The sequence below is a fragment of the Camelus ferus genome, chromosome 3 (assembly GCF_009834535.1).
Source record: "Camelus ferus isolate YT-003-E chromosome 3, BCGSAC_Cfer_1.0, whole genome shotgun sequence".
NCBI lineage: Eukaryota > Metazoa > Chordata > Mammalia > Artiodactyla > Camelidae > Camelus > Camelus ferus.
Window position 1 is genome coordinate 97,290,179 of NC_045698.1, and position 17,745 is coordinate 97,307,923.

The window sequence follows — 17,745 nt, forward strand, 5'->3', positions numbered from 1 at the left end:
CCTCTTACCCTGCCTCTTCCCTGGGGCTTGGGCCACTGGTGAGGCCTGAGGGAGGTTACCCACAGGAATAGGAAGGGTCAGGATGGGGATTCCACAGCAGAGAAGGCAGAGGTCGGGCATTACAGCCAGAGAACAGAAAGGCGACGGCCATTTTATTTTTCCCTGGCACGCTGGTGGCTCCGGGCCTGACGTGTCCCTGAGGCTTTCTTATGCTTCTGGTCCAGCACCTGGGCCATATAGTTCTCCTGCTGCTTCTGGATCCGGAAGTCAGACATGTGATTCCTGCAACGGAGCCAGCTGGGCGTGGGCTGGGGACAGCCCAGGGTAGGGGCCAGAGGTCTGGCTCCCCACTTCCTTCAACAACCCCCAGCCTGACCCGAACCCCTCACCTGAAGATCTCTTTCTGCTGGCTGATAACATGCTGCAACTCTTTAATCTCATTCTCTTTGCCATTAAGTATATCTTCTTGCTTTATAATGTGAGACTCAATTTCTGTGGGGGAGAGAGGCAGGGAGGAGTGGTTCCCATCCCATGGGCTCTTTCCTGAGATAAGGAATTCCCTCATGGGTCTTTTCAGAACTTGGCTCCCTCCACCCAGGGGTTCTCCATGAATGGTTGCTAATACCTTAGTAAGAATGAGTCTTTTATGGAGTCCTGATGGGGTGGGGCTGGGGAGTCACAACATTTTGATGAATGTATCTGTGACTTCACAATTCTATTCTGGACCAGGTGACTCACATGAGGGCGTGCAAAGGCCCTTGGAGAGAGATGGGCAAAGGCAAGAGGATGAACAGCTCCTGCCCTCAACTCCTGCAGCTCTTTAGAGCTATCACCTCCTTGGAGAGACCCTTCCTATTCTAAAATTACATCCCTTCCCAATACATTCTATCCCTTTTTCCTGCTGTATTTTTCTTCTTAGCACTTATCTCACAAACCATGGATTTTACTCACTTGTCTTTTCCCCTACTAGGATGTAAGGTCCACAAAGACAAGGATTTTTGTTTTATTCACTGCCTTAACCCTAATGCCTAAAACAGTATCTGGCACATAGTAGATGCACAATACATTTATTTGTGGAATGAATAAACAGGATGTCCCCTGGGGGGCTATGTCTCAGAAACATCACCTAATTCAGTCATCTCAATCCAACCAGACCTCCTGAAGGTCAGCTGGATGCCCAGTTCTGTGCCAGGGCTTCAGGAAAGAACACAGAGGAGTGAGGAGGAGCCAGAGAGACAGAATGACAAAACTTATCCCCAAATTAAGTGCTCATTAGATGCAAGGATGATTTTTGTGTCTTGGGTTAAAATCCAATGAGGCTGTAGGGATCTGGGGTTGCTTCATTTACACAACTATCCCTCGGGGAGCACTCGAAAATTCTGATCCTTGAAGGAAGAAAATCCTGCTGCCTTTAAAGGTTGGACAAAGATTAACTAGAACATAAACTCTAAAAATGCAGAAATGTTGAAGCATTTAAGGTTTCAGAAGAGAAGATATGGTAAAAAGTTAAGGCACAGCGTGGAAAAGAGGAGAAACACTGGTGAAGGAAAAGAATGAAAACATTAGCTCACTGGGTCACAGGACCAGGACTGAAACTCCTTCCCCAGGTCACCCAGCCAATCCAAACCGATTGCTTGTGAAGTTCTTATGGGGAGAAAGAAATCAGAAATTTGTGTGAATCCTTTAAAATAAATGAGGGATAAATTTGAAATAAATGGCACCCCAAAAAACCAAACTGAAACCAAAGTTGGCAGGAGGAGGACACAGGCCAGGGGGTGGCTCAGGTCACCAGATTTGCTCAGGTGACGGCTTGTACCCTACTGGAGGGGTTCAGAACATTCCTGGGGGAATGCAGCCAGGCTTCGTCTCTGTGACTCACAGAAACTTACCATAAGCAGACAGAGACCCGAGGCCTTGGCTGATCTCTAGGAAATGCCCCAGAGGAAGGGCCTCCAGGACCATCAGGGAAGAACCCTAGATTCCTTTCAGGGAAGTAGGGGCAATGCCCAGGGAAGTGGGAAGGACTATGGGACTAGCATCCTTGGGTTTTGAGGCAGTGTCTGCCTTTTGGGCCCCAGGAGGCCCTAACAGGAACCCCTGATCAAACAACCATGACGCCTGTTAGTCCACTTAGCCAGATCAAGATGGCAGCCTGCTGGCATCTTACCAGTGAGGGTACTCACCAGGGGAGAGAGAAGGCAGCATTGGTGGGTAGCGGGTGCCCAATGCTCCAGGTGGGGGCCCTTCAGAAGAAATCCTGAACCTCTTTTGGGTTTGAACTTTGGCCTACTCAAAATGCTTCAGTGAATGAAGATGTTGCATATGGAATTCAAATCTACTTCTTAAACTAGGTACAGGGAGCTTAGCATTCTGGGAAAAGTAAAGGGGTTCCTGAGGTCCGGAGATACTGGGTAGCTGACTGAAAGTGCCCCACAATTCACAGCACCAACTGAGCCAACAAGAGTCCAAAGGCATCTGCACAGAGCAGACATATGGCCTACGGACATATTTTCCTTGGCCCATACAATACTTAAAAAGTTTCTAAATCAGTTGCCAAGACTAAAAAGTCAGAAAAGCTTCCATTAAAATCTGGTTTCCAGTTTCTTTTTGAAAGATCTGATAGTACTGGGCCCCTATTCCCACAGTAGAGGCACTAAGCCCTTGAGGTGGAGTACAGCTATCCACATTTTCAGTTCCTACTCCTCCCTGTTGGGTCCCCAACCCTGACACTAGGGGTCAGCTTCCAAATAGGACTGTGCCCCCCCTGTTGTTCCTCTGGTAACAGAGTTATGAGTAAAATACACTATTTCTAATATTCACTAAAAGTGGGAAAACAAAAAGGTGGACTAAGAAGGTTGTATGTTTCAAGAAAAATGGGAGCGAGCCCGTTTCTTTATGGCCACGAAGAATATTGTACACCAATCGCTTCCCTCATTTCCGTGGCCTGCCTGGTCCCTGAAGGCCTTTGCGAAGGTGTGGCCCGCCTGGGCTTGCCTGTATCCTCAGCCGGGGACAGAAGTTGGGGTGAAACCCTGCCCTGGACACAGGCACTGGGCAGTTAGGGAAGAGCCCATGTATGTAAGCGTGGGAGGGAGCTCGGGCCTCCCGCCTACCATTGCACTTGGTGATGAGCTGGTCCTTCTTGCTGGACTCCTGCAGGGCTCTGCTCTTGACACTGGAGAGCCTGAGTGGAGAAGATGAGAAAGGGTGGGAAGGCTGATGGGCAGATGGGAACCCCAACCCTTCCCCCACTACCAAGGCCCACTCACGCCTTTTCAAAGGCCAGCTTCTCTTTCTCCAGCTGTTTAGACAGCACCTCTACCTCTCCAAGGGCAAACTGCAACTTCTCCTCTTCCTTGGCCAGGAGGACCTTGGTCTTGGCATGGGCAGCTTTCTCTTCCTGCAGGGGCAGCAGCAGTGACCTCATTACCCCAAGCTACATTGGGTCTCCTAGGCTCCCTTAACCAACCCTCTTTCTCAGAGGGGCACAAAGAAGCCAGGGTGCAGGGATATTCACTACTGGGGCTGGAAGCTCTCAGAGGCCAATACTCAATGACTCTGCCCAACCACAGTGATCCTGGGAAATGAGGGAAAATTAGGAGCCAGCAGAGGCCATTACTTACCACCAGCTTTTTCTCCACTGCCTGGAACTCTTCCTTACTGACAAAATTTTCATCCTGGAGAACCATCTGCAACAGAGCCTGGCTCAGGGAGGGCCTGGGGCTGGGCTGGGAGGGGTGTTCTCTAGGGACCAGGAGCAAGGATGATAATGGGATGATGCCCAGGACACCCAGGATGATACTGGGGCCCAGGGAAGGGAGAGTTCACTTTCATGAGATTGACTGAGGCTCAGCTCTAGGTCCTGCCCTCAGGGAGCAACCAATCTCATGGAGGATATAGCCCATGGCCACCATTTCTAACAGTATGTGTGCTATGATGGAGGAACGCAAAGGGCTGTGGTGCCCAGAGGCCCCTGACCCAGCCTGGGGAAGGGTCAGAACTGCTTCAAGGGAAGAGGGTGTCAGACCTGAGATTTGACTATTAAATAGGGTTGGCCAGAAAGATAAAAGAGAAAAGTGTTCCAGACAAAGGGAACATGCATGCAAAGGCCAGCTGCCAACACAGAGACCTGGGTACCTAAAGGCTCCACAAGATTCAGTGCCCAGAGCTGCATACAACCATTAGAGTCAGAAACAGATGTGTAGTCAGTTTTATATATCCAGGGGAGGGGGTATCTCAGTGGTAGAGTGCATGCCTAGCATGCACAAGGTCCTGGGTTCAATCCCCAGTACCACCATTAAAAATAAGTAAATAAATAAACCTAATTACCTACCCCACGCCCCCCCCCCAAAGTTTTATATTTCCCAACCTTCTTATCAAGATGAAAAACAAAACCAGAAAAACCATAAACTCTTAGTTGGCCAGGATTCTACCATGCCTGTCCAGGTAATCTACGGCTCCAATGCTTTGCACCCATGAACTGGGGTTTGATTGGCAAGTCAAAAATAAAGGGACATAAAGGAGTTGGAAGCCCTTAAGTTAACGTGTGAAGAGCCAATTCTGTGCTTACTGCACTCAGCATGGGGAGGAGATTCCAAAATAGGAATGATGTTACAGTTTTTCGGTACGCAAGAGCCTTGGGAAGTCAGTGAAGACATCTCCAGTTAGAAATGGGGAAACTGAAGCTTAGTGAATAAACTGGGGGCATATCTACTAGGCCCTGTATAATCAGGCAAATAGAGTAGAGAATAACTTGATTTTGTCTAAAATTCCCCGGTAAATATTCATAAGACCCTGCACCTTTTTGGCTCCATCCCTATCAGCCAGAACACATCCGTGCCCCGCCTCCTCCTGATGACGCCACTGGCATTGTGCTCTCGGCAGGCCCCTGGCATAGGGACAGGGTCTGGCACCGCCCCCACTATTTAGGCGTCCATTCCGGCCTCTCCCCCAGCTCTTCTGGCTGCGTACCACGTTCCTCAGCTGGTGGATCAGTTCCTCCTGAGACTCAATCACGTCCCGCAGTTGATCGAAGGCGAGACACACCGATCCTGACCCCCCCTGCGACCACCCGACGGGTGTCGCCATCTTTCACCCCCGCCAGCTCGTTGGAAATGGCTGCCGGGGGCTGCCTCACCACCGTCGCCCACCAATGAGAATGCGACGCCACGCAGCACCTTGGCAACCGCGGGCGGGGACTTCCTTTGTTAGCAAGGCTGGGGCCCGCCTCTTAAAGGAACCGCCCTCTTAAAGGAGCTGCCTGGGGCAGAGCTTCTCCAACATCATTAGGAATTTAAATGTATAGGGAATGTGCACATCTATTATATCGTGTGTTTCTCACGCAGCTCTGAGGAGACAGATCCTGGCTTATACTCACTCTAATGTCTAATCATCGGCTGATGAGCAGGCAACACTCAGACACAAGCCCCCAACCTTCACCCATTAAGCTGAAACACCATCAAACAAGAGTCAGCCCCTGCATCTGTAGCTTCACATGTTTCTTTATCTCACTATAATCTCTAAATTTTCCCCATGAGTTTGAGACTCTGGCCTCCTGTGATCTCTCTTTCTCCTAGGAACACACTTAGTACTTAGGGGGTCTGAGCCTAAGCAATGAAGGGAAGCTCAGGAATAGAAAAGGAGAGTGGAGTGGCTTCATCAGAGATAAAAGTACTCATACTCTGGTACCAGGCTCTGGGTAGCCACGCTGGAGCCAGGTACCGCCAGATCAAAGTGCTGGGGGGCCCTGAAGAACCTGAAGAGATTAGAGCTGAAGTCAGCCATGAAGGAGACTTGTAAAATGGAGGCAGGAAAGGATAAGATGTTCACACATCTCCACCAATCCCTGTTGAGGGCTTTTTTTTGAAATCCAAATAAGATTAAGCTTGGAGAAAACCAGAACTAATATTTATCAATTACTCACTATTTCGTGACACGTTTATGTCTTGTTAGTATTATTTCACATGATCCTTATAATAACCTTGGGAACTAGATTCCAGATATCCCCATTTTACAGATGAGGAAATATAGGTTCTATGAGAATGAATAACCCAGTAAGCCAGGGTCACCCAAGCTAGTAAACCTTAGAACTGGTCTGTGAGGGGGGCAGTTTGATTACAGAGTCCATGTACTATGATGCTGTGCTGCATTTTGGTTGAACATAATGGATTCTAAAGTTAATGAATTTGAAATCCACAAGCAGGAAATGACTGTATTAAAAACGAGTTTGGAAAAAATGTTGTCAATGGCCACAAAGGGAGGTTGACATTTTAGGTAAGCCACTCAGGCTGCTCTCCTCAGCTCTCTAGGTGCCTCTTTTTGGTTGGATGTTGTGACCTGACAAACATGATCATTCCTGTGGATCTCCCAGTGGAAGCCCTTGTTTTATCTTTCCTCTTTTCTTGTGTCTGTTCTCATATCCTTGAGGGCAAGGCCATCTCTGTTGATGAATCTTTTTTTTTTTTTTAACATTTTTTATTGATTTATAATCAAGTTGATGAATCTTTAAGGGCCTAGAGCCATAGAGTCCAACAGAACTTCCGTGATGGAAATGTTCTGCACTGTCCAATACCATCAGCCCCTAGCCACAGAGGACTCCGCAGCACTTGAAATGTGGCTCATGTGACTGAGGAATGGCTTTCTAAATTTTAAAACATTCTAATAAGATAACAAAAAACAAAACCCAAAAACTTGTCCAGTGGACAAGGCAGTAGTATCCAAGAGACACATCATCCATGTAACTAACCCTAGAAACTGAAGTGTTCACTCAGAAGGAAAAAATTAAATTTAAATAGCCATATGTGGCTAGTGGCTACTGTATTGGATAGTGTAGGCCTAGAGTGTGCTGTGTAGTTTATATGCCTCAGCACAGAACCCTCTGGGAATTTTGTCTTTCAAATGGGAATATTCACCCGAATCACTCTTGAAAAGGCTGCACAGTGCTCTCGGGCAGCGAGCCCTGAATCTCATGAACCGTGCCCCCTCTCTAGGGTCTTTCATGAGGTGCTACTGGATGTCCCTTGCCACTCAACATTCATCTCCGCCAGCTGAAATAGGTTGCCCTTCACATTTAGGGCAAAACCCTGGAGTGCAGTAGGCTCCAGCAGCCAGTTCCCAGGAGATGGGAAGTTGTGAGCAAGAACAGAACCCTAGATCCAGGTCCACACCCTCCACGGACATGAGGGATGGTAATCCTGGTTGGAAACTGCCACAGACTCCCATTCTATATGTCAACAAACACTACAGGCTCCTGCCAATCTGGGCCCAGTAAGGCTCAGGATAACATGACATCACAGATAGCTCTGTGATCCTGCTCTGGGAAGGGCTTCACAGGGTTGTCATCCTGGTTGATGTTCTCATTATCTATGGCTGCATTAACAAACCACCCAAAATTTACAGCTTAAAAACAAAATCACTTTGCTCAGGAATCTTCAGTCTGGGCAGGGTTCAATAGTGAAAGCTCATCTCTTCTCCATGTAGTATCAGCTAAGATGGGGGGAGGGGATAGAAGTTCCACTTCCAAGATGGCTCACTCACCAAACTAGCAAGTTGGTGCTGTCAGCTGGGAGCTCATCTGAGGCTGAGAACCAAGATTCTTGGTTCCTCTCCATGGGCTGCTTGGGCTTCCTCATAACATGGTGATTAGGTTCAAAAGAAAGCATCCAAAGTGATGAAATGGAAAATGCCAGTTTCTTAAGGCCTTGGTCAAGGAACTACAGAGTCCAGATTCAGGCAGAGAGGACACATCCTACCTTTTGATGGGAATAATTTCAAAGAATTTGAGCTTCCAGAAGGAAGTCCTGACAGGTGGCATGTCATTTCCTTCAAGCTTCAGCTCAGATAAAACCAGACTGGAACTCAATCTAATGGGGAAGACATAATAAATAAACACCTGAATAAATCCCAATTTAAATCATTATTCAAATAAATAGCATTAGAGCTATGACAGGTGTAAGAAAGAGAGAAATTAGAGTAATTTAAAAGGATATTTAGCCCACTCTGGGGTGTCAGGGAAGGCTGTAAGGAAGTGATGTTGGAGCTGAAACCTATTAAAATAACCAGGAGACACTTAGCAAAGGGGGTAGGGGCTGGTGAGTGGCAAAGGGTCCCAGAAAGAGGAAACAGTATGTACAAAGTCTCTCAGAAAAAAGAAAAAAAGTCCCTCAGTCAAAAGGGTTGGCTGAGTGTAGTAACTAAAAAGCTAGCATGGCAGAAAAGAAAAAGATGTACAGGGCAGGCAGGGGTAGAGGCCAGAAACTTGGTAAAGCCTTGTGAAGCATTAGGCCATGCTAAAGACTTTGCTGACTTTTATTCTGGAGGCAAAAGAAAGGTACTGAAATATTTTAAGCAATAGGGTGACATTCTATAATTTATGCTTTGAAAAGATCTCTCTGGTTGCAACAAGGTGTACAGATCAGAGGGGGCCTTGAGTAGATACATGGAGACAAGTTAGGCAAGCTGCAGTGGCTTTTGTCAGAGAAAGTGGATGGTAGTTTGGGAGTCAGATGGTGTCAGAGGAGATGAAGAAAGAAGATGGATTTAGGATATTCTGGAGGTAAAACTGATAGAATTTAACATTGGAGAAGATATTGGGAAAAGGGAGCCGAGGTGTTTTAGTTGTCTGTTGCTACAAACTACCACAAAATGCAATGGCTTAAAACAGCAACCATTGTATTATTTGCTCATGATTCTGCCGCTTGAACCAGGCATGGCGAGGCAGCTCATTTCTGCTGTGATCATCAGCCGGGGTGGAATAATCAGTTTGGCTCAGATTATGTGTCTGGGTTCAGTTCTTGCTGCCAGCTCAGTTGTTTGGTTCTCCTCTGCATGGCTTCTCCACGTGGTTAGCTTAGTGGTCTCGGGTGGTGGGATTTACATGGCAGCTGGCTTCCCCTAAGTGTAAAAATGGAAGCTGCTAGTTTTGCCACATTCTCTTGGTTAAAGATCAAAAGCCAGTCCAGATCAGAAAGGGGACTACACAAGGCCATGAATATTAGGTGTGGTCCATTGGGGGCACCAAACTAAGTCTACCATACAAAGTCTCCTGGGTTTCTGACTTTCAGACGTGGCTGAATGATGGTGCTATTTATGGAAATGGGAGCATTCTAACAGAGTTGCTTCCATCTCCACTGGAAAAAAAAATCACTGCACTCTGTATGGATGATTATATTTCAAGTCTCTCCTCCTCAGAACTGCTTTCACTGATCCTTTATCCTGAATTAAATCCCTTTGTTACAGATTCTCAAGGTTCTCTTGGTCTCCCCTTTGATAATCATTCCACTGGGAAGCATTGCCTAAAGTTGCCTTCTCCATTAGATGTGAATTCCAGAAGCCTGGGTGCTGAATCTCAGTTGTTTCCTGAACTCCCCACCCCCAAAATTCAGCCCACCATCATAAGTTCTCCATCTTTGCTGAATTGAATTTCATCTCAATCTCTCTTCAAAATGGAGAGCCAACTGAACAAAGTACTGTATTTCTAAACCAAGACTGCTAAATGTGGGCCATTAAGAAAGCTAGCAAGGAACTGGGATAATACCTGATTACCTGATTTGCAGATGCTAAATAGATGTTATGTGTACATTGGCTGTAATATGCTGCACCTGCTGTTATCTGATGGAAAACAAATATAGAACAGGTGATGCCACCAATGCTATCTATTGTTCTAAACACCAATAATTCCACTGATGAATGAGGAAACACTGAAGCAGAGGTCATCAGCTTTTCTAGTCCTAAGTGGCTCAAGGGAGCCAGGCAAAATGCAGTACTCAAGGGTGCCATGGGCAAAAGTAAAAGAACAAAGGAAAAATATAAAGCCATTCTTTTTATATAAAATCATTTAATTTCTTTCTCTGGTAAAATACACTCAATCCAGATGCAGTGGATCAGGTGACCAGATTTTTTCAGGAGTCTTACTCCACCAGGAGCTGATTCCATCTGTGTCAAACCTGGCTCTGGTCACAGAACATTCACATCTTTAATTCCAAATACTGAATGTGATGTAAATGATGTAATCAATATCTAACACATGAGTATATAGTTACTTGGTGGTCACTGCACGAGGTATCAATAATGCAGGCTCAAAAAATTAGATGTATAGTAACTTGGCCCTTTCCTGAAAATAAACATATTAGGACACTAAGCTTACACCTTAAATAAATCCAAAATAAATACTAAGTAAGTGCTAGCTCCTGTGAGGAACATTGCATGCAGACAATGAACTCACATGTGTGGCCATTCGTAATACAAAGCCCTGGAATCCCAACAGTGCCTCCTCACAAAGCCAGTCCTGATGTGTAAGGATGTACATGAGAATAACACACAGCTTGGCCTGGCTGCTGGATTCCACGTTCCAGTGGGATTTGGAGTTCAAGCGTAATTTCTAATAGTTTCCAACAGAAAGCAGAGCAGTGGCATTTTCTTACTGGTCACTTCTCCCAAGCTGTGAAGCCTGGATCTGATCAAGGAAGTTCAGAAGTCTTCTGGTTTGAGTAGATGAACCCCAGGGCTGTTAACCTGGGGACACGGATTCCTTCAAGCTGCAGCGTCCTTTGTGATGGGAAGGGTTTCCTTCCTCCCCTCCTCACTGCTGATCACACAGTGCACAGAGCACCTTCATTCCATGAATGAGAGCTTCACTTTCTGCTTGAGCCTCAAGCCCTGTTTCTGAGCCCCACTCCCATCACATCTCCAGTCTGCCTTCGTGCTCACAGAAATAGTCTAGAGCTGCACGCCAGGTTCTGATCCAAGAATAAGACATACCTAAAGAGTTTATAAATGATAAAGAACCTTCCAAATGATGTAGGCAAGAGGAAAATGCTTATTTTACCACCATGCACACAACCCATCTAAAATGCAACCCAGGAAATTATAGTTTAACAATATTCTGGACAGTACCAAATAGATTAAACTATCCTTCAACCTAAAGCAAATACCATTCCCTTGAGGAAAACCAGATGTGAGTGTTGTAGTCTATTAGGTAATAAATAAAACAGTACCATCAGTGCTATAAAAACAGACAACAGACCTGACATTTAATGGAGTGAGTTAGCATTGCCTCTATTTAGTATTATCACAGATAACTCATCTCTGCCAGGAAATCCATAAAATGTGTGACTTTGCTATTCATGGCCATCTAGAACAGGGTCTTTTTACCTGTCAAATCAGTTTAATTATGGCCCATTTTCTAGCAGAGGTTGGGGTTGGGGAGAGGAGAGCTTTGATTTCCCTGTGTATGGGAAAACAACTTTCACAGCCTATTTGGCTCACAGGTACACTTTACAGTGTAAATCCCCTTGGTTACTCAGAGGGGATCAAGGAAGCTCCCCCACCCCAAACTAGGATAGACCCAGCTGGGTGATGAAATCTGGCCATCTCTGGAACTGCTCTCCCTCCCTACAGCTGAGCAGGTATCCCCTACCAGCCACCAAAGCCCCACTCTTCACCTCTGAACCCATCTCCTGACCCTGTAGGATGCCCACACGTTGAGTCATGCTAGACATGTCTGCCTAAATCATGGCTATGCATCTGAAAGAAAAATCTCTACTTTGGAAATTAGTTTTAGTGTAGACTCTCCTTCCAACAGGAACTTTTCTTCTATCCTGAAGAAAACACAGAATGTAGACTAGAGTCACATACTGACCCTTCCAGGTTCAGATTCATGATAAAATCTGGGCAGCTCAATCCTGGTAGCTCAACTCCACAGCAAGGCCCAGAACCACATAGTCCAGGTAACAACTTACCTCTTCCTTGTCACCAGTGGGAAGAGCTGCCTGCTTTTGTTCTGTGTACAGAATTGGTGTAGAGAGGTGTCCCGAGTGGATGCAGGACTGCCACAGAAAGGATGCTGGGTCCGGTGGTGGGGAGGGGCATCCTTGGGAGATTGTGCTTTACCAACATGGCTAGAATTACCTGAGAAATGGGAATGACCACACACTTCCTACTTGATAATCAGCCTACCATCTAGCTTTGCCACAACCAATTGTATGACTCAAGTCAACCATGCATTCTCTCTGGACCAATGTTCTCATTCCATAGCAGGCACTCAACAAATGTTGACTACATGAAAAAGCATCTCATATCACAAACTACAGGGAACTGGTTAAACAAAGTGACTGCTGGGGCCAAGGCCAGACCCCCAGAACCACAGAAAGTCTTTCCCCTCTACCTTGAGGCTTGAGCAAACAGCCCAGCTAGCTGGCAATGCCTCCTCTTAGGTCTGACCACCGTACCTCCGTGGGGTGAAGGGACTCAGCCCGTGTGTGATGCTGCAAAGGGAAATGACAAAAAGAACATTCTCTGGGTTCTATGATGGACTAGGGAAACTGCACTGATCAGATGAGAGTCAGCCTTGCATTTTACCTTTAACCCTGGCCCCTGCTTCCATGTGTCCATTGAACTGTTTCACTCAATAGCTCTTAATTTCTGTACCCTTTACAAGAGGGAGTATTAAGGAAGTAAAAGAAACTCAAATCAGGCTGTTTGCTAATGCTAGTAATGCTGAACAGAGATTAGGCAAATAGAAAACTGTGGACTACAACAGTTTACATTTCTCCACATTCCCCTCAGAAAATAGAAAGCCGAGTTGGGAGCATGTTCCAATGGCTGAATCCTGGGGGGAGATGATGACTCTGATGAAGTGAGAGGTATAATTCTTGGTGCACATGTTAAACCACCAATATGAAGCTGCTTTGGCTAAGCCTAGGAATGACTGGTTATTGAGACTTCACTGAAGAAGGAAGAAAACATGAATCTGCTCTGGGGTGCCCTGAACTATGTTCCCAGAGTCAGGGTAGGAGTGGAGCAGGGGGCTGAATCTAACGCTCTGCCGTTCAATCAGCTTAGATGGACTGTTCCTGGCCCCTGGAGCCAATCCCCAGGAAGGATTCTGTGATGATAAGTCTGGCTCCATGCTGAAGCGCCTCCAACTCTGCCCACCAAACAAAGCTAGCAAATTGTAAAATGTTCATCATTTCCTAATTTTGTGTTATAAAATGGAATTAGGAACATAAACAGTAACAAGTAGCAAAACCCCGAGCCTGCGTAGGACAAGCATCCTCTCAGCCACCTCTGCGTAGGCCAATAAGTTTGGAAAGTTTTTCACAGTTTTCAAGTTTCAGCGACTCTGCTTTCTGTTTCAATCGTTCATCTCTGTATAATCCTGCCAAATTGGTCAACTCCGACTCTGAAAGATAAAAGAGGTAACCAATTCATCAAGAGAGGTGAGCTCCTTTGTTTCATCTCAGTACTTCTGGAATCAAAGCTTCTTTTACTTTAATGTTTTTTCTTTCAATTAAATTTAAGAAACACTCATTTACTCAAGAAACACATATCGGGCAGCTACACCACACCAGGTGCTGAGGATTAAGGGACACTTGTGATCCTGGAGTCCCACAGTAACGGGCTCTATTACAAAAGCACCAGACTTAGTTCTTATCAATAGAACATTTGGCACCAGATTTAGGAAACCTGCACGTGTGCAGTAACAGGAGACTCTGTTTCAGGGCATTTCTGTGAATGGTATTCAGATGGCAGTTGGGAGTGAATGGAGTCCAATGGCCTGTTCCTGTCATCTGAAACAAAGATAGCTGCTTCACTCTTCCCCTGCCTCGCCGGACTGTAACTCATACACGCTGACTGACACACAGCCTACCTCTGCTGGGCATGCCCTCTCCAGAAGGCCAGGTTGCTGGTGGCTTTCTTCATCCCTTCACCACATGCAAGGTCCCTAATTCAAAGGCCAAAGGCAGCTGAGCTCTTTTAAAAGTGAAATCATCTGGATCCAGTGACCTCTGTCTCCTTGACGAAATGTATTTCATTTTCTCTTCGTGGTAGAGAAGGTCATTCTATTTTTAACCAGAATATAATCTCTGCTGTCTTCCCCAACTCAACAGTGGTTTGGCTGCCTCTATTTTTTACTCTTTTGTATGATTTCAGAGACATACTTAGGAAGTAACGCCTGAAAAGCACCTCCAGAGACGTGCTGTGTATTAACAGGATGGCGGGCTTGGAGGGGCTACGTGGCTTCTGAAAGCCTCTGACAGCAGGGAGCTACTCAATGTTTAAAGGGTCATACTTGTGAAAATGCTATTTTAATCATTCTGAAATATGTCTATCCATTCTTAATCATTTTACTGACAGATTTTGTTTTTCTTGGTGGAACGAGTGGCACCTGTCTGATTAATCAGCAAACTGCCTGGAAACAGGAATTAATACTTAGCCAGGAGGAATATTGGGCATTGGTTTCTGAATAAGTTTCCATCAACACAAAAACACTGGCATTTCTGCTCACAATGATTCTCTTTACACCAAGTAATGCCCAAAGTACAGATTAAGTGTATGACTCCAAGGTGAGGGGTGGGAATGCATGAAAACCCACCCTCTACAATGGAGGCTCAGAGCCTGGGCACTGGCCCAGCAGTCGCTTGGCAAGCAGCAGGTCTCCCAGGCTCCAGAACAATGTGCCCTCACTCCGTGGCGTGGGGCCTGCGGTGCCTGCCAGCCAGAGCTTGCCTTGGCACAGGCATCCTCGCAGGTGATGCAGCTTCATGGAGGATCATGTGCCTCACCCAAATGAAAGCCCTCTGCTCCTTCCTTCAGCCCAGAGTGCGGCTCTATTTCTCTGGCTTCTCTGGCATGTGGGAAACCTCTTCAGTAGGGCTCTGTGAAATCAGTCTATGCCTTTTGTCCTCTGGGGTCACAGTGACACCAGTATATACAGCACATTTTGTGGCTCTGCTTTTCCTTGAAATGATTTCCTTAGGTTTTGTTTACTGATCTTATCCAAATGTCTCATTGCCTGAAATCTCATTCCAGAAAACATTAAGGCTAGTGATTCTTACTATCTTCTACACTAACAATCACTGTAATAAGCTTATAAAAGAGAACTGCACATCCATGAATGCTTCTCACAACATCACTTGCTTTTCATAAAGTTCACTGAAACCAGGTTTCAATGCTCCAGAGGCTGAGACCCCCTGCTCCAGAGCAATGACCTTGTACAACGACAGTGTTGCAAGGAACCATGTCCCCATGACCACGCTTGGAGAAACCTCTCTCCAAACTGCCAGTGAATCATTTTGTACTTCAATGAACAAAAGGTCAAATCAATGAATATGTTACTTTTCACAAGTTCTGTTAATGTTCAATAACTTCTAAGAAAAAAGATCTTTGGCAGGAACAGGATCAAGAGAACAACATCTCTGCAAAATGTTTCCCTTGCCCTGAATGCCGGTATAATGGATGGACAGAGCACTGAGCCTTCAGGGTAAACTGACTCAGGCAAATTACCAACAGAGGCAAGTCTCAGAGCCTCTCCTAAAAACACTCTGCACAAGAACTCAGATTGGAGTCCTGACAGCTGGAAGACCCCAACAGATCCCAACCACTCTCAGGATCCAGGCCCATGAGACAGTGCAGCATCCAGTCTAGTCAGGCCAAGCAAGGAAGGACTGGACTCCACCAGGAGTCAGCCACTTACTACATGCCAGACACCATACTAAGTGTTACACTCATACCATCTTCTATAATCCATACAACTTTTCTGGGAGGAAGTACATTTTATCCCCATTTCAAAGCCTAAGCTCCTACCCACTCTACTACCCTGCTCCAGGGTGTGGAAAGAAGTTCTCCTCTGCCAGGCAGGGCTGGGATCTCAGTTCAGCTCACCCAGGTCAGGAGGCAGTTCCTGCCTGCTACTTTGGTCCATCCCAGCCCAGTGGCATGGCCACTTCCCCTGGCACCAGGCTTATTATCTAGATGCGTCTGTGAAGGAGTAAACAGGGCAATTAGTGTTCATAGTAAGGGATTACTCAGAAATTCACTCCAATGAACCATTCTAAGAGCAGAGAAAAGAAATTAACAAAGGATTTAAAAAGACAATGGTTAACTCTGCTAAAAACAGTTTCCATTCGGTATTTTGCCAAGAGTGAACTTTGTTCTCAAGTGGATTTATTTTTACAACCTCCAAGTGCTAAATTTAACCTTGTTGGCTGCACTTGCTGCTGGATCCGGAGGGCAGATGCTGCTTGTTCTCAAATGGCACTTGGGTTGTGGGGAGGCTTCAGACAGCCACCAACCTTAAATGCCAGAAATAGATTTTTAAGGGGTGTGTGCTGATAACCCGCAGTTTGGAACTTGCCGGTACATGCATCACGCTCACCCACTGGATCTGTTTATACCCGGAGAGTGCCAAAGCCCTGAAACTAGGCTTCATAAGGATGAGGACAAAAGCCTAGAAGTCACCTTACGTGTAATCCTTACCATGAGCTCTTTGCATAGTTCCAGCAGGTGTGTGTAAGTGTGTTTGAAGAATGTGAAATGCATATTTTAATTGATTTCTTGCAGAAAGCAACAAATTAAAAACCTCAGGGCCTAAAACGATGCTGACTTTTATGACTGTGCCCTTCACCTGATTTGGATCAAGGCCTTCACCTGATTATAATGCCTTTTAGTCCAAGGCCTTAATCTGGCTCCAAAACTCTTTCCTGATTTTTGAAACTTGTAAAACCTAGTTCAATAATGGGGGTAGGCTCTCTTTTGGCAGAGAGGAGGATATAGCTAAGTGGTTAGAGTACATGCTTAGTGCATGAGATCCTGGGTTCAATCCCCAGCACCGCCATTAAAGTAACTAAGTAAATAAACCTAATTACCCATCCCCCCAAAAAACAAAAACAAACAACCCCATAAACAATGCGGTAGGAACTCTGTTTTTTTTTTCCCCAATAAAAAATCAACTTCCTCCTCCTGCTGAATTCCCCCTTAGATCCCAGAGTCATTGCCCACAAAGCTCCTAATGCACCTGAGAGGTCAGCTGGGCTCTGCCCTACAGAAGCAGAGGGCAGAGACAAGGTCCCTCAGGGCCAGGGTTAGGACACTGGCCCTGCTCTCTGATTCTTAATGCTCAGCATTTTCAGTTTTCCAGTCCTTAGAATCTTCTTTTCAAAAGACATTTGTTGAGCACCTGTTCTGAAGCAAGGACAGTGCCAAGGGCCTGGGCCACAACATTAGTAAGACATGGTTCTTGTCCTCAGAGAGCCCAGAATCCAGCAGGGAGACTGTCATGTGGCTACAGAACACTAACACTGTGAGGGTGGTACTGTGTTAACAGGATGAGCAAAGTGCTTTAAAAACACAGAGGAAGGAGAGATTAACTAGGGGGTGGGGTTGATGGGTCAGTGAGGGCTTAGCAGCTCTATGACTGAAGATCTAAATTTATCAGACACTGTTAGATGTTTATAATACCCAGTAATAAGCTATGAGTTAAAAATGAGTTTGCTTTTTAAAAATTACCCAAGCCAAGTTTTATACGATAATTAACAGACGTATGTGTGTGATGTGTGTGGAATTCAAGTGGGATGAAAAGTAAGCCTGTTGGCTGAGAGACAGGGTTGCCCTTGCTACCAGCACTCCCCACTAACACTCACTGGAGTTGTAAGCCAAGTGGCAACACTGTCACCCCCACTGTCTCCAGAGAGAGAAACAGAGTGGAAGGCCTACTTCAGGGAGGGTCATTTTTGTTCTGTGTGGCCACAGCTACCTGGAGAGGAAGAGAAGGGGCACATTAACTCAATACCAACAACATATTAAACTGTTTAGGCTGGATCAGTTAGATTTCCCTCCAGGGAATGTGGAATTAAGAAACTTTGGACTAAACCAGCTAACTGTTTAAAGAGGGAGCTTGGGATGTACAAACGGGCCAATAACTGGTGGGGCTGGGGATGTTGGGAGAGTGACTAGGAGGGTAGCAAC

General features: G+C 45.9%; 2 protein-coding genes across 4 annotated transcripts in view; both read right to left on the minus strand.

Moving 5' to 3' along the window:
* Positions 1-119: 119 nt before the first annotated feature.
* Positions 120-5,220, minus strand: SPATA24 (spermatogenesis associated 24). 2 transcript variants are annotated; one of them, XM_006172911.3, is made up of 6 exons: positions 4,972-5,220; positions 3,624-3,689; positions 3,270-3,400; positions 3,114-3,184; positions 390-492; positions 120-282 (listed from the first exon to the last, which is right to left on the minus strand). In XM_006172911.3, exons 1-6 carry the CDS (start codon positions 5,086-5,088, stop codon positions 153-155), a joined length of 618 nt encoding a protein of 205 aa, XP_006172973.2. In that variant the 5' UTR covers positions 5,089-5,220; the 3' UTR covers positions 120-152. The 2 variants fall into 2 exon arrangements, with proteins under 2 accessions (XP_006172973.2, XP_032332754.1); XM_032476863.1 differs by lacking the exon at positions 3,624-3,689.
* A 909-nt stretch (positions 5,221-6,129) lies between these two features.
* The window catches only part of DNAJC18 (DnaJ heat shock protein family (Hsp40) member C18), a 28,816-nt gene continuing 17,200 nt past the window's right edge, over positions 6,130-17,745 (minus strand). Inside the window, exon 8 of one of the 2 annotated variants that reach the window (XM_032476861.1) lies at positions 6,130-7,862. In XM_032476861.1, the coding sequence (XP_032332752.1) occupies positions 7,858-7,862 (5 nt within the window). In that variant the 3' untranslated portion in view covers positions 6,130-7,857. Of the gene's footprint in view, positions 7,863-9,815; positions 13,181-17,745 lie in introns of those variants that run through there. The other variant, XM_006172910.3, reaches the window with a different exon arrangement.